The sequence below is a fragment of the Coregonus clupeaformis genome, chromosome 19 (assembly GCF_020615455.1).
Source record: "Coregonus clupeaformis isolate EN_2021a chromosome 19, ASM2061545v1, whole genome shotgun sequence".
Lineage (NCBI taxonomy): Eukaryota > Metazoa > Chordata > Actinopteri > Salmoniformes > Salmonidae > Coregonus > Coregonus clupeaformis.
Window position 1 is genome coordinate 15,221,794 of NC_059210.1, and position 16,842 is coordinate 15,238,635.

Sequence of the window (16,842 nt, forward strand, 5' to 3'; positions counted from 1 at the left end):
GGAGTTTAATCAATTTTAGAATAAGGCTGTAACTTAGCAAAATGTGGAAAAAGTAAAGGTGTCTGAATACTGTCTGAAGGCACTATACAAAACTAACAAAAACAACATGCATGCCAGTCATTCCTGGTTGAGTGTTGACGGGAGATTAACTGCTTCTCTTTTAGAAATACTACTGTACTGAAAATTCCATATTGCCTGCATAAGCAGATAACATTCAGCTCAGTGTCAAGATCGTTGTGACACTCTGGCTCTATGGACTTTTATTTTAGAGCCAGGGTTGTATTTCTTTTGGTGGTGTTGGGTATGGGTGAGTTTCATTTGTTTGTGTTTTGGTAATTGGTCAATGACTCCCAATCGGAGGTAACGAGTGTCAGCTGTCGGCTCGTTATCTCTGATTGGGAGCCATATATATACTGTTGTGTTTCACTGTTGGTTTGTGGGTTTTTGTTCTATGTTCAGTCGATGTACTGAGGACGTTACGGATCGTGTTTTGTTTTGTCAACATTAAAGTCATGTTCACTCCCAACGCTGCGCTTTGGTCCTATTTCATAGACGGTCGTGACAGAAAAACCCACCACAACGAGACCAAGCAGCAGTTGGAATACGAGTGGTGCAGCCAGAAGAGCGAAGGTTGGGAGAGGACTATGGAGGCCTGGTCCACCGAGAGGAGAGACCCCCAGAAAATTTTTAGGGGGGGGCTCACGACGTCGGGGCAGAAGGTGTACGGCCTGGAGGAGTGTAAGAGGTTGGCAGAGATGGCCGCCAGTTTAAGGGGGCCACTGGTTACGAAGGGGATGGAAAGTGTGGAGGCACGGCGAGAGGTACTGGGGGTGTTTCCAGTCCGGTCCGGCCCGTTCCTGATCCCCGTGTAGGGCCAGGGGTGTGTGTCCCCAGTGCGGTTCTGTCTGTTCCTGCGCCCCGCACCAAGTCTGTGGTGCGTTTCGCCAGCCCAGCCCGGCCTGTCCCTGCTCAACGCACCGAGCCTACGGGGTGCGTCGTCAGCCCTGTCCAGCCAGAGCCGTCCGCCAGACAGGATCAGCCAGAGCCTTCCGCCAGCCATGAGCAGCCAGATCCTTCCGCCAGCCATGAGCAGCCAGATCCTTCCGCCAGCCATGAGCAGCCAGATCCTTCCGCCAGCCATGAGCAGCCAGATCCGTCGGCCGGCCATGAGCGGCCAGATCCGTCAGCCATCCATGAGCAGCCAGATCCGTCAGCCAGCCATGAGCCGTCCAGCCGGGATCCGCCAGAGCCGTCCAGCCAGGATCCGCCAGAGCTGTCCAGCCGGGATCCGCCAGAGCCGTCCAGCCCGGATCCGCCAGCCAGCCAGGATCCGCCAGAGCCAGCCAGCCAGGATCCGCCAGCCAGTCCGGTGCTGCCCCTTAGCCCGGTGCTGTCCCTTAGCCCGGTGCTGCCCCTTAGCCCGGTGCTGCCCCTTAGCCCGGTGCTGCCCCTTAGCCCGGTGCTGCCCCTTAGCCCGGTGCTGCCCCTTAGCCCGGTGCTGCCCCTTAGTCCGGTGCTGCCCCTGAGTCCGGTGATGCCACTTAGTCCAGTGCCGCCCATTAACCCAGTGGGGTGTAGTTGGGGGGTGGTAATGTGGAGGAGGCTAGGGAAGCGGGTGGTGACTAAGGTGGGATGGGGAGCACGACCAGGGGCAGAACCGCCACCGTGGACAGACGCCCACCCAGACCCTCCCCTAGACTGTATGCTGGTACGCCCGGAGTTCGCACCTTTAGGGGGGGGTACTGTGACACTCTGGCTCTATGGACTTTTATTTTAGAGCCAGGGTTGTATTTCTTTTGGTGGTGTTGGGTATGGGTGAGTTTCATTTGTTTGTGTTTTGGTAATTGGTCAATGACTCCCAATCGGAGGTAACGAGTGTCAGCTGTCGGCTCGTTATCTCTGATTGGGAGCCATATATATACTGTTGTGTTTCACTGTTGGTTTGTGGGTTTTTGTTCTATGTTCAGTCGATGTACTGAGGACGTTACGGATCGTGTTTTGTTTTGTCAACATTAAAGTCATGTTCACTCCCAACGCTGCGCTTTGGTCCTATTTCATAGACGGTCGTGACAATCGTCTAACAGAGTGGACCAATGCGCAGCGTTGAATGCAAACATATTTATTCTCACTGAAGGCAACACGAACAAAACAACGAACGATACGTGACAGTTCACGGTTACCATAAACAGACTCGAAACAAAAACCCACAAACACGAATGAAAACCCGACTGTTTAAATATGGCTCCCAATCAGAGACAACCAGCTGACACTCGTTGCCTCTGATTGGGAGTCACTCAGACCAACATAGAAATAAGTAACCTAGACCCACAACAAAAACATAGAAACTAACACCCTGGCTCAACATACGAGAGTCCCCCCGAGCCAGGGCGTGACAGTACCCCCTAAAGGGCGCGGACTCCGACCGCGCCAACGAAACACAACAGGGGAGGGACCGGGTGGGCACTCTGCCTAGGCGGCGGATCCGGCTCGGGCATGATCCCCACTCGCTCTCTAACCCCCAAAGTACCCCTGGTCCGGTCTGGTCCTGCTGACCGGAGCTGGACTGCACACTGGTGGAGCGGATTGCTCTAGCTCCGGCGTAACGCATCTGACCGGCGCCGGACCAGGCACCAGTGGAACAGGCACGTGCCGTGCCGGACCGACGACGCACACCACTGGCTTGGTGTGGGGAGCAGGAGCGGGCCGGACAGGGCTGACGAAACGCACCACAGACTTGGTGCTGGGAGCAGGAATGGGCCGGACTGGGCTGGCGACGCGCACCACAGACCTGGTGCGGAGAGCAGGAACGGGCAGAGCCGGGCTGACGAGACGCACCACAGGCTTGGTGCGGGGAGCAGGAATGGGCCGGACTGGGCTGGCGACGCGCACCCCAGAACTGGTGCGGGGAGCAGGAACGGGCAGAGCCGGGCTGACGAGACGCACCACAGACTTGATGCGGGGAGCACGAATGGGCCGGACTGGGCTGGCGACGCGCACCACAGATCTGGTGCGGGGAGCAGGAACGGGCAGAGCCGGGCTGACGAGACGCACCACAGACTTGATGCGGGAGCAGGAATGGGCCGGACTGGGCTGGCGACGCGCACCACAGACCTGGTGCGGAGAGCAGGAACGGGCAGAGCCGGGCTGACGAGACGCACCACAGACTTGGTGCGGGGAGCAGGAACAGACCGGACCGTACTAGGGACACACACCACTGGCCCTACACCGGGATCTGGAACGGGCCGGACCGGACTGGTAACACACCCCAGTACCTCTCGCCGTGCCTCTACACCTTCCATCCCCTCTTCTACCAGTGGCCCCCGTAACCTGGCGGCCTCCTCTGCAACCCCGCTGGACCGCCTCCATAGCGGCCTCCTGCTGCCCCGACGTCGTGAGCCCCCCTAAAAATTTTCTGGGGGTCTCTCCTCCCCGTGGGCCAGGCCTCCATCGTTCTCGCCCACCTCTCGCTCCTCTGTCTCCAACCCTCGTCACTCAGCTCCTCAATGGGCTTGACCCAGTCGAAGCTGCCACGGAGATCTGCCAGCGATTTCCCTGGCGATGGCTCCTCTACTCGCTGCTTGGTCCAGTAGAGGTGGGTTTTTCTGTCAAGATCGTCTAACAGAGTGGACCAATGCGCAGCGTTGAATGCAAACATATTTATTTATTACTGAAGGCAACACGAACAAAACAACGAACGATACGTGACAGTTCACGGTTACCATAAACAGACTCGAAACAAAAACCCACAAACACGAATGAAAACCCGACTGTTTAAATATGGCTCCCAATCAGAGACAACCAGCTGACACTCGTTGCCTCTGATTGGGAGTCACTCAGACCAACATAGAAATAAGTAACCTAGACCCACAACAAAAACATAGAAACTAACACCCTGGCTCAACATACGAGAGTCCCCCGAGCCAGGGCGTGACACTCAGACACTCATACATGCCACCAGGGGTCTCTTAACAGTCCCCAAGTCCAAAATGAATTCACGGGAACGCACAGTATTGCCATGAAAAAAAAAGCATTAAAACAACATTTAATGGAACGGCAGGGACACACACAAACACACACACAGACATTCAAATCAAATCAAATCAAATCAAATTTTATTGGTCACATGCGCCGAATACAACAGGTGCAGACATTACAGTGAAATGCTTACTTACAGCCCTTAACCAACAGTGCATTTATTTTAAACAAAAAAGTAAGAATAAAACAACAACAAAAAAAGTGTTGAGAAAAAAAGAGCAGAAGTAAAATAAAGTGACAGTAGGGAGGCTATATATACAGTAAAATAAAGTGACAGTAGGGAGGCTATATATACAGGGGGGTACCGTTGCAGAGTCAATGTGCGGGGGGCACCGGCTAGTTGAGGTAGTTGAGGTAATATGTACATGTGGGTAGAGTTAAAGTGACTATGCATAAATACTTACTTAACAGAGTAGCAGCAGCGTAAAAAGGATGGGGTGGGGGGGGCAGTGCAAATAGTCCGGGTAGCCATGATTAGCTGTTCAGGAGTCTTATGGCTTGGGGGTAGAAGCTGTTGAGAAGTCTTTTGGACCTAGACTTGGCACTCCGGTACCGCTTGCCGTGCGGTAGCAGAGAGAACAGTCTATGACTAGGGTGGCTGGAGTCTTTGACAATTTTGAGGGCCTTCCTCTGACACCGCCTGGTATAGAGGTCCTGGATGGCAGGGAGCTTTGCCCCAGTGATGTACTGGGCCGTACGCACTACCCTCTGTAGTGCCTTGCGGTCAGAGGCCAAGCAGTTGCCATACCAGGCGGTGATGCAACCAGTCAGGATGCTCTCGATGGTGCAGCTGTAGAATTTTTTGAGGATCTGAGGACCCATGCCAAATCTTTTTAGTCTCCTGAGGGGGAATAGGCTTTGTCGTGCCCTCTTCACGACTGTCTTGGTGTGTTTGGACCATGATAGTTCGTTGGTGATGTGGACACCAAGGAACTTGAAGCTCTCAACCTGTTCCACTACAGCCCCGTCGATGAGAATGGGGGCGTGCTCAGTCCTCTTTTTTTCCTGTAGTCCACAATCATCTCCTTTGTCTTGGTCACGTTGAGGGAGAGGTTGTTGTCCTGGCACCACACGGCCAGATCTCTGACCTCCTCCCTATAGGCTGTCTCATCGTTGTCGGTGATCAGGCCTACCACTGTTGTGTCGTCGGCAAACTTAATGATGGTGTTGGAGTCGTGCCTGGCCATTCTAACACACACATTAATGTTTTAGTTGTATTGTTTGTACTATTATTATTATCGTATTTTTTTAGTTGTACTTGTCTTTCAGTTTATCAGTGTTTTGTTACTTGTCATGTTTTGTGTTTTTCTGGACCCCAGGAAGAATAGCTGCTGCTTCGGCAAAAGCTAATGAGGATCCCAATAAACAAATATCTACTTTTGGAGACATTATCTATCACATATACAGGCCCGTCTGAAGTTTGCCAATGAACATCTGAATGATTCAAAGGAGAACTGGGTAAATGTGTTGTGGTCAGATGAGACCAAAATGGAGCTCTTTGGCATCAACTCAACTCGCTGTGTTTGGAGGAGGAGGAATGCTGCCTATGACCCCAAGAACACCATCCCCACCGTCAAACATGGAGATGGAAACATTATGCTTAGGGGGTGTTTTTCTGCTAAGGGGACAGGCCAACTTCACTGCATCAAAGGGATGATGGATGGTGCCATGTACCGTCAAATCGTGGGTGAGAACCTCCTTCCCTCAGCCAGGGCATTGAAAATGGGTCATGGATGGGTATTTCAGCATGACAATGACCCAAAACACACGGCCAAGGCAACAAAGGAGTGGCTCAAGAAGAAAGACATTAAGGTCCTGGAGTGGCCTAGCCAGTCTCCAGACCTTAATCCCATAGACAATCTGTGGAGGGAGCTGAAGGTTCGAGTTGCCAAACGTCAGGCTCGAAACCTTAATGACTTGGAGAAGATCTGCAAAGAGGAGTGGGACAAAATCCCTCCTGAGATGTGTGCAAACCTGGTGGCCAACTACAATAAACGTCTGACCTCTGTGATTTCCAACAAGGGTTTTGCCACCAAGTACTAAGTCATGTTTTGCAGAGGGGTCAAATACTTATTTCCCTCATTAAAATGCAAATCAATTTATAACATTTTTGACATGCGTTTTTCTGGATTTTTTTGTTGTTATTCTGTCTCTCACCATTCAAACAAACCTACCATTAAAATTATAGACTGATCATTTCTTTGTCAGTGGGCAAACGTACAAAATCAGCAGGGTATCAAATACTTTTTGCACAGATAATAAACAGCGAGGGGGGGGTCAATGCAAATAGTCCGGGTGGCCATTTGATCAATTGTTCATCATTCTTATGGCTTGGGGGTAGAAGCTGTTAAGGAGCCTTTTGGACATAGACTTGGCGCTCCGGTACCACTTAAGTTGCATATAAGTTTCATGGACTCATTCTGTTTTCAGTAGTACTAGGTAACATGATTTTTAAACGACTACCCCATCTCTCTACCACACACATACAATTAATTATTTGTAATGTCGCTTAATCGAGTAGTGACTGTCAAGCATATATTCAACCACAAAGACCAGGGACGTTTTTCAAAGCCTTGCAAAGAAGGGCACCAATTGGTAGATGTGTAAAAAAAATAAAAATAAAAATAAGCAGACGCTGAATATCCCTTTGAGCATGGTGAAGTTATTAAATACACTTTGGATTGTGTATCAATACACCCAGCCACTACAAAGATACAGGTATGCATCCTAACTCAGTTGCCAGAGAGGAAGGAAACCTTTCAGGGATTTTAGCATAAGGCCAGTGGTGACTTTAAAACAGTGAGAGAGTTTCATGGCTGTGATATGAGAAAACTGAGGATGGATCAACAACATTGTAATTACTCAACAATATTGACCAAAATGACAGTGAAAACAAGGAAGCCTGTAGAGAATTAAAATATTCCAAAACATGCAGTCTGTTTGCAACAAGGCACTTAAGTAATAATGCAAAAAATGTGGCAAAGAAATTAAGTTTTTGTCCTGAATATAAAGCGTTATGTTTGAGGCAAATCCAATACAACACATCACTGAGTACCATTCTTCACATTTCCTGAAAATAATTTATGATATTTTCCTCAATGTCGCACTAATGGAATTCCACAAAATACAGAACATGCGCAGCAGTAGATTAGCAAAAAATAAAATATCACATTCTCCAAACAGGTTGTCGCATGGAAGCCTTTAGCCTAGCATATTTACTTCACACATAGTCACCTAGATGATAATTTCAGCACCGTTTTGATTGGGACAGTGTCCTCGCACTGCTTTGAGACAAGCGTGGGGGACTCGTGTAGATAAATCAATCAATATCAGATATTTTATTTGACTGAATCTCCGTATGCATATTTGGTGACAATTAGGCTGGGGAAATCGTAGCTAAATTGAAGTGAGTGCTACTGATCATCTTTATTCTAGTTTGCTCATATATTAGCTGATCAGAACATTTTGCTAGCATGTTATACAAGTGGATTTTGCTCTTCTCTCGTGTAGTAGCCTGTCCTACTCCCGACCAAAAGCCTGTGACTTGTCTGATAATCAATCAATGTGATTTTGTTTCACTGAATCTCTGCCTGTATATTTGGTTCCTGGCCAGTGGAAGTGGTAGCTCGTATGCTCATCTATGACTAATCAGAAACATTTAGCATGCAATAATGTAGGCTAAATCAAATGTATTATTTACCTATTGACTGACGTAGTAGCCTTATATAGCCTAGGCTATTTTCCTATCGTCCCAATCCCCCCCCTTCTCTGCGCTGTCTTGTATTGCTCCCCATATAAGAGCTTCGGTAGATAATGTGTTTCAAGTAGACCACCATAGTCCCTGTGCCCAAGAATGCGACGGTAACCTGCCTAAATGACTACCGCCCCGTAGCACTCACGTCGGTAGCCATGAACTGCTTTGAAAGGCTGGTCATGGCACACAGCAACACCATAATCCTGTAAACCCTAGACCCACTCCAATTCGCATACCGCCCCAACACATCCACAGATGACGCAATCTCAATCGCACTCCACACTGCCCTTTCCCACCTGGACAAAAGGAACATCTATGTGAGAATGCTGTTCATTGACTACAGCTCAGCTTTCAACACCATAGCACCCACAAAGCTCATCACTAAGCTAAGGACCCTGGGACTGAACTCTGCAACTGGATCCTGGACTTCCAGACGGGCCGCCCCCAGGTGGTAAGGGTAGGCAACAACACATCTGCCACGCTGATCCTCAAAACCGGGGCCCCTCAGGGGTGCGTGCTTAGTCCCCTCCTGTACTCCCTGTTCACCCACGACTGCGTGGCCAAGCACGACTCCAATACCATCATTAAGTTTGATGACGACACAACAGCGGTAGGCCTGATCACCTACAACGATGAGACAGCCTATAGGGAGGAAGTCAGAGACCTGGCAGTGTGGTGCCAGGACAACAACCTCTCCCTCAATGTGAGCAAGACAAAGGAGATGATCGTGGACTAACATCGAAGGGGCTTTAGTGGAGCGGGTAGAGAGTTTCAAGTTCCTTGAAGTCCACATCACTAACAAACTATCATGGTCTGAACACACCAAGACAGTTGAGAAGAAGGCACGACAACACCTTTTCCCCCTCAGGAGACTGAAAAGATTTGGCATGGGTCCCCAGATCCTCAAAAAGTTATTTAGCTGCACTATCGTGAGCATCCTGACCGGTTGCATCACCGCCTGGTATGGCAACTACTCGGCATCCGACCGTAAGGCACTACAGAGGGTAGTGCGTAATGCCCAATACATCACTGGGGCTAAGCTTACTGCCATCGAGGACCTATATATTAGGCGGTGTCAAAGGAAGGCCCAAAAAATTGTCAAAGACTCCAGTCACCCAAGTCATAGACTGTTCTCTCTGCTACCGCATGGCAAGCGGTACCGGAATTCCAAGTCTAGGTATAAAAGGCTCCTTAACAGCTTCTACCCCCAAGCTATAAGACTGCCATCCAGACTATTTACCCGGACTATTTTATCCTACTCTTCATATTTTCAAGCATGTTAGGGGCTGCATCATGTTATGGGTATGCTTGTCATGGGGATGGACTAGGGAGTTTTTAGGATGAAAAGAAACAAAATACAGCTATAAGCACAGTCAAAATCTTGGAGAAAGCCTGGTTCAGTTTGCTCTCCAACAGACACTGGGAGACAAATTAACCTTTCAAAAAAAATAATTCATCATAGGTACACGTCAACTATGACAGACAAATTGAGAAAAAAAAATCCAGAAAATCACATTGTAGGATTTTTTATGAATTTATTTGCAAATTATGGTGGAAAATAAGTATTTGGTCACCTACAAACAAGCAAGATTTCTGGCTCTCACAGACCTGTAACTTCTTCTTTAAGAGGCTCCTCTGTCCTCCACTCGTTACCTGTATTAATGGCACCTGTTTGAACTTGTTATCAGTATAAAAGACACCTGTCCACAACCTCAAACAGTCACACTCCAAACTCCACTATGGCCAAGACCAAAGAGCTGTCAAAGGACACCAGAAACAAAATTGTAGACCTGCACCAGGCTGGGAAGACTGAATCTGCAATAGGTAAGCAGCTTGGTTTGAAGAAATCAACTGTAAGAGCAATTATTAGGAAATGGAAGACATACAAGACCACTGATAATCTCCCTCGATCTGGGGCTCCACGCAAGATCTCACCCCGTGGGGTCAAAATGATCACAGAACCACACGGGGGGACCTAGTGAATGACCTGCAGAGAGCTGGGACCAAAGTAACAAAGCCTACCATCAGTAACACACTACGCCGCCAGGGACTCAAATCCTGCAGTGCAGACGTGTCCCCCTGCTTAAGCCAGTACATGTCCAGGCCCATCTGAAGTTTGCTAGAGTGCATTTGAATGATCCAGAAGAGGATTGGAAGAATGTCATATGGTCAGATGAAACCAAAATATAACGTTTTGGTTAAAAAACTCAACTCGTCGTGTTTGGAGGACAAAGAATGCTGAGTTGCATCATACCTACTGTGAAGCATGGGTGTGGAAACATCATGCTTTGGGGATGTTTTTCTGCAAAGGGACCAGGACGACTGATCCGTGTAAAGGAAAGAATGAATGGGGCCATGTATCGTGAGATTTTGAGTGAAAACCTCCTTCCATCAGCAAGGGCATTGAAGATGAAACATGGCTGGGTCTTTCAGCATGACAATGATCCCAAACACACCGCCCGGGCAACGAAGGAGTGGTTTCGTAAGAAGCATTTCAAGGTCCTGGAGTGGCCTAGCCAGTCTCCAGATCTCAACCCCTTAGAAAATCTTTGGAGGGAGTTGAAAGTCTGTGTTGCCCAGCAACAGCCACTAAACATCACTGCTCTAGAGGAGATCTGCATGGAGGAATGGGCCAAAATACCAGCAACAGTGTGTGAAAACCTTGTGAAGACTTACAGAAAACGTTTGACCTGTGTCATTGCCAACAAAGGGTATATAACAAAGTATTGAGAAACTTTTGTTATTGACCAATACTTATTTTCCACCATAATTTGCAAATAAATTAATAAAAAATCCTACAATGTGATTTTCTGGATTATTTTTTCTCATTTTGTCTGTCATAGTTGACGTGTACCTATAATGAAAATTACAGGCCTCTCTCATCTTTTTAAGTGGGAGAACTTGCACAATTGGTGGCTGACTAAATACTTTTTTTCACCACTGTATGAGTATGTCCATCTCATAAGTGTTTTTCTTTCTTTTTCTGTCGTCTGGCAGTCAAAACAAGTGTCTGCCTTTCTCTCTTTCTTCTCTCTCTCTACAGTTAAGGTTTCTACAGTTTCTTCTCTCTACACCTCTCCCGGCTCATACTGACAACTACACATGAGCTCCCTCTTCTTTCCATGTACTGTAACCAGCATCCTACCCACTGAGCACCGACCTATACCGGACGTCCAGGACATTGAAAAGTAATTGAAATTTGATCAGTCCGCCCTGGGCTTGATTTCAAAGTCCACAGACATTGGTTATTATTATGGACCGACTTTGATTTCAACGTCCACAGATTTAGATATTTGGTCCAGTTCGGACCAGCCTTGATTTGTTCCAAACAAAGTCCGGACCAAATCTAAAACAATCATAGACGTCCATGTTTCACAAGTTTGGACAGCACAGTAGAGCACAGTAGAGTACAGTACAATACAATACAGTACAGTACAGTAAAACAAGTTAAGTAGAGTATATTTCCATACTGTACAGTGCAGTACAGTACTGTTCTGTAGAGTACAGTAGAGTTGAATAGAGTAGAGTTCATTACTGTACAGTAGAGCACACTAGAGTACAGTATAATGCCCTGTAAGGTACTGTACTCTACTGTACTGAACTGTACTCTACTTTACTGAACTCTACTGTACTGTACTTTACTGTACTGAGCTCTACTTTACTGTACTCTACTCTTACTGAGCTCTACTGTGCTGTACTTTGATGTCCAAACTTGTGAAACATAGATGTGATTGGTTCAGCAAATTTGGTCTTGTTTGGGGGCAGAGCTCATTAAAATAATAGCCAGTATGTAGAACAATACCCACATATGCAAAGGAGGATATTGCATATTTCTACCATTGTGTACCCATTCAGGCTATATCGCCATAAATACAATGATATTCATGTCCATAATTATGCATTTGTGTATAGTACAGATCAGGGACCCATGGTGAAATTCCGTTGTTACTGGGTGTAAATCTACTTCAGTTATTGTAATTCAATAATAAAAAAATATATTTTTGAAGTGAAGTTTTTGAAAACGTGGTCACATAAAAAACGGAGGGAGATTTTACAGAAATTGTGTTACCAAACAGTTTTTGCAGTAAATTTGTTTTTGTAAAATGTTCTGTGTAAATTGTAAAAATGTGTTGTTGTGCATAGACAGGTTTGTTAAACTTTGAAATCAATGTTTTTTTGTTAGGTATACTTTTAAAGTGAAACATTTGAGACTCAGCTAAATTCTGTTAACGTGGAATTGCCCTGTATGTGTGTGTGTGTGTGTGTCTGTGTGTGTGTGTGTGCGTGCATGCATATTGACAGACCAGAGTGCTGGTGGGGACAAAATCAATGAAATGTCAATCAAAGCCATGTGTGTGAGTGTGTGTGTGTGTTTGTGTGAGCAATGTGCATGTGTGACTTCCGTGTGTGTGACTTCTGTGTGTGTGCCTTAGCAATGTGCATGTTCTTTGTGCAGTTGGGGGCAGGGCGTCACGGCAACGCAGGCCTGGAGATGAGAGGCTAGTTGCCGTGGAAACCACAAGCTGAGAGCTCATCGACAGGGTGAGTGAAGGAGCAAGAGCGAGAGAGAGAGAGACAGACACAGACAGAGACAGTAAGGTAGATGGTATTAAGGATTTATATAGCATTTCTAGAGCATTCAACACTCTCTTTGTTGTCCTGAAACTCTTGCTGGAGGCTCTGTCCTCCTGTTGGTAGGTATTTTCTATGGCTCTGTATGTATAACCAGAGTAGTCTTCACACATGGATGACTCCCTCATAACCAACAAAGCATTACATAATAGTCCTGTAGGGGTGTGCCGAGTACTCGGACAAAACGAGTATCGTAACAGATATGGTGATTTTTTGGTAATTATCCGTGATCTGAAAAATATATTTTTCAGCTGCCAGCTCGCATCTCTCTTTCACTCAAACAGTATGAAGCACTGTGTGCTCTAAACAACTATTGGCTAGTTCTTCTGTCTGTAAAGATACAGGCAGGGTATCAGTTGAGGCTGCTGCAACAATTGGTTTAGAACAAGCCACTCTCCCCAAGCTCTCATTTCCCTAGAAAGACAAACACGCGCACTGTTTCACTCACAGTCAATCATCTCAAGGCACAAGTCTCCCCTTCTCCAAACATTGTGTATGAATCAGAATCCGTAGCTAGTAATTTGTTGTTAACCTAGTTATTTCCTGTTGACTTTGCTGAGGCCATTTTGTTGTTTTTGTCTGTCTACTTGGCGTTGTTTAGTAGGCCTACTTTGTCTGTCAATATAATTATTCTATTGCTGACGACGTCTGTCGTTATGTTGTGATCCAAGCCCATAATTGCTATTATTATTTATTCTCGCCCAGGCATGTTTACAAAGCGACAGATCATAAAAAAATAAAATGACAAATATAGATAGTTTATTTTGATTGTGTTTTGATTGACAAATGTTGTGGCATAAGCGTCGGGAGAGAAAAGTTTTGCTCTGCTCAAAAGTGAAACAATTTATGGGGCAAGCGAATTAGCCTACCTTAATCTAAATCTGTGTCTGGAATAAATGCAGGCTGTAGTAGCCAGCCATGCATTAGGCTATTTATTAGCCTATTTTGTTGATAATTGAATAGGACTAAGTAAGTAAATCATGCATTTGCATCTGTCTGGGTCGTTTACCTTTGAACAATGTGTGAAGGAACATAATGATACGCTCTGAGATGCACTCTGAATGATAGCGCAGTAATGCGCAGTTGAGGTATAGGCTTACCTGCATTTAAAGTGCACTTTCGGTTTTCCGATCAGGAGTAAATCAGATCAAGATGGTGCTTTAAAGATAACTGGGAACTACGTCAAATCATGACGTCAGTAATCTTCAGGTCGGCAAGTTGGAGCTCTAGAAAGGTGGCTGAGTTTCCGACTTGGATTTCTGAGTTGGATGACCATTCAACTATTTTTCCCAGTCCCAGTTTTTTCAGAGTTTTCAGTTGTCTTTAACACACTGAAGGCGGAAGGCAGAGATTTCCGAGTTCCCAGTTGTTTTGAACGCGACATGAGTTTGAAGTGTGATTAAACGGATACGATTAAGAATACGAGTATGACGATATCGGCAGTGGTGGAAAAAGTACCCAATTGTCATACCTGATTAAAAATAAAGATACCTTAATAGAAAATGACTCAAGTAAAAGTAAAAGTCACACAGTAAAATTCTACTTGAGTAAAAGTCTAAAAGTATTTGGTTTAAAATATACTTAAGGATCAAAAGTAAAAGTAAAGGTATAAATAATTGTCCTGTCCTGCTAAGCATTCAAAATGTAACGAGTACTTTTGGGTGTCAGGGAAAATGTATGTAGTAAAAAGTACATTATTTTCTTTGGGAATGTAGTGAAGTAAAAGTAGTCAAAATAGTGAAGTATAGTGAAAAATACTTAAGTAGTACTTTAAGGTATTTTTACTTAAGTACTTTAAACCACTGGATATCGGCACACCCCTATAGTCCTGCATCGTGTCTGTGTGTCTGTCTGTTTCTCTTCTTCCTCTCTCTGAACTCTCGCTTTCTCTCTCTCCCTCTTTCTCCTTGTCTTTCTCTCTCTCTAACAAATCAGCTGGTGGGTGGAATGAAGACATTACTTCAACCCATGGGTTGGTTCGCTGTTCATAAATATTTTAGTTAGTCTCCTCTGCTGCGCTGCTGCAGCTGTAGCAGTAGGCAGTCCACTCACCATAGTGTTGGGTTGCCTAGCAACCGGAATAAACAAACACATGCTCATGCCTCTGCCCCATGCACACAGACTTGAAGTTCACTAGCCTAGTTGATTTCAACATGAATCGTGAATAATGATGAGTGAGAAAGTTACAGACGCACACATATCAAACCCCCAAGACCATTACAATAACAGGTGAGGTTAGCAATTTGGGGGGTATAATATTTGTGTGTCTGCACTTTAACCTTATAGTCATTGTATCATTTCAAATCAAAAGTGCTGGAGTACAGAGCCAAAACAACCAAAAATGTGTCAATGTCAAGATACTTTTGGAGCTCACTGTAAACATCCACACTCACCAAGAATGACTTTTGGTAGCTTCTTTCAGCAGACAGAGTGGCATTTCAGGTCGGATTTTAGCACATTTGTTTTAATCTTTACAAACCGGAGAACATGCAGAGTTATGCACTGTACAAATAATGCTGCAGCAAAAGGGAGCGCATTTTGAAGGGGGGAGCATGTGTTGGGAGGAGATGGAGACAGTTTGATAAATAGATGGATTAAGGTAAGAATACAATTCTTCATTATCATTCATTTACACTACTGCTATTGCATAAATTACATGTACTACTTGAAAATAAAGTTGACGTGCAGAAAAAGTCAAAAAAACTAGTAGCAAAATACATTGATGTTATTGGCGGAGTAATGGGTGGATCTCAGAACAATTCTACGCAGGTTGGGTGCGGAGAAAAATCTGTCCTGATGTCGGGTGTCGGGGGGTCTCGGAATTGATATGGCCGGCGCGGGGTAGGTCTCACCACACCTCACCTCAAACAATGGTCAGGTGCATTTAGATTGTATCACCATACCTAATTTAATTTCAGACACAGGGCGGGTGTATCTCAATAGACAAACCTCAACACAGGTCGTTTGAAAGGGATATGTAGGATGCCTACAGAGATCTAGCCTCCACCTGTCCAGTTGTATAATGTCAAGGAGAGATGGAGAGAGAGCCCAAGGACAGGAGGAATAATGAAATGCATTCCTAGTGTTCTGCTATGGTCAGGGGTCAGGTGCGGAGGTAGGTTATAACAACCGAGCATCTTCTCTCTGAGGTGCTATGAGGGGTAAGAGAGTGAATGAGTGAGTAAGTGACTGTGTGTGTGTGCATACGTGAGTGCGTGTGTGTTGACTCACAAGGCACGGTGCGGAGGTAGAGGTTGTCTCTGATAATTTGCTGGTGGCCGTGGTCCACGGAGCCCTTGGAGAAGCGCAGGTTGAGGTAGTGCCGAAGGTCCTTATCCACCACGCCTCCTACATACACACACGCACGATAAACAAACAGACAAGGTTAAAATGCACAGTCTAAAACACACACATGCATGCAGGAACTCAGGCAAGCAGACGCACACACACACACACACAAAACATGTGCGCAAAACACATACACATCATAGTAATTGTGTGAACTAGTACACTCTGCGAAAAAAGGGTTCCAAAAGTGTTCTTTGGCTGTCCCCATAGGATAACCCTTTTTTGTTTCATGATGGGTTCTGACTTCTAAACTGGAAATATGAAACACCCTTATTCATGTTACTGAGGGAGAGAGGGGAATGCAGAAGGTTTACATTCTGTAACAACATGTTATTGTTAGACATCAGGTATCCCATGGAGAGGAGAAGGGCCACCGTATGGTTTAAGTTCTTGGGTTGTGATTTGGAATACTTGTTACACCAGAAGTTAATGGTTACAGTGCCTTGCAAAAGTATTCATCCCCCTTGGCGTTTTTCCTATTTTGATGCATTACAACCTGTAATTTTATTTGGACTTCATGTAATGGACATACACAAAATAGTGCAAATTGTTGAAGTGAAAAAAATTACTTGTTTAAACATTTCTACAAAATGTAGAACGGAAAAGTGGTGCATGCATATGCATTCACCCCCTTTGCTATGAAGCCCCTAAATAAGATCTGGTGCAACCAATTACCTTCAGAAGTCACATAATTAGTTAAATAAAGTCCACCTGTGTGCAATCTAAGTGTCACATGATCTGTCACATGATCTCAGTATATATACACCTGTTCTGAAAGGCCCCAGAGTCTGCAATACCTCTAAGCAAGGGGCACCACCAAGCAAGCGGCACCATGAAGACCAAGGAGCTCTCCAAACAGGTCAGGGACAAAGATGTGGAGAAGTACAGATCAGGGTTGGGTTATAAAAAAATATCTGAAACTTTGAACATCCCACGGAGCACCATTAAATCCATTGTAAAAAAAATTGAAAGAATATGGCACCACAACAAACCTGCCAAAAGAGGGCCGCCCACCAAACCTCACGGACCAGGCAAGAAGGGCATTAATCAGAGAGGCAACAAAGAGACCAAAT

At 45.7% G+C, this 16,842-nt stretch overlaps 1 protein-coding gene across 1 annotated transcript in view; it reads right to left on the reverse strand.

Moving 5' to 3' along the window:
• LOC121531185 (membrane-associated guanylate kinase, WW and PDZ domain-containing protein 2) overlaps nt 1-16,047 on the reverse strand; it is a 338,801-nt gene extending 322,754 nt beyond the window's left edge. The window contains exons 1-2 of the mRNA XM_045205201.1: nt 16,014-16,047; nt 15,653-15,769 (exon numbers count right to left, since the gene is read on the reverse strand). Coding sequence (XP_045061136.1) covers nt 15,653-15,769; nt 16,014-16,047 — 151 coding nt within the window. The remainder of the gene's footprint in view (nt 1-15,652; nt 15,770-16,013) is intronic.
• Between the last annotated feature and the right edge of the window lie 795 nt (nt 16,048-16,842).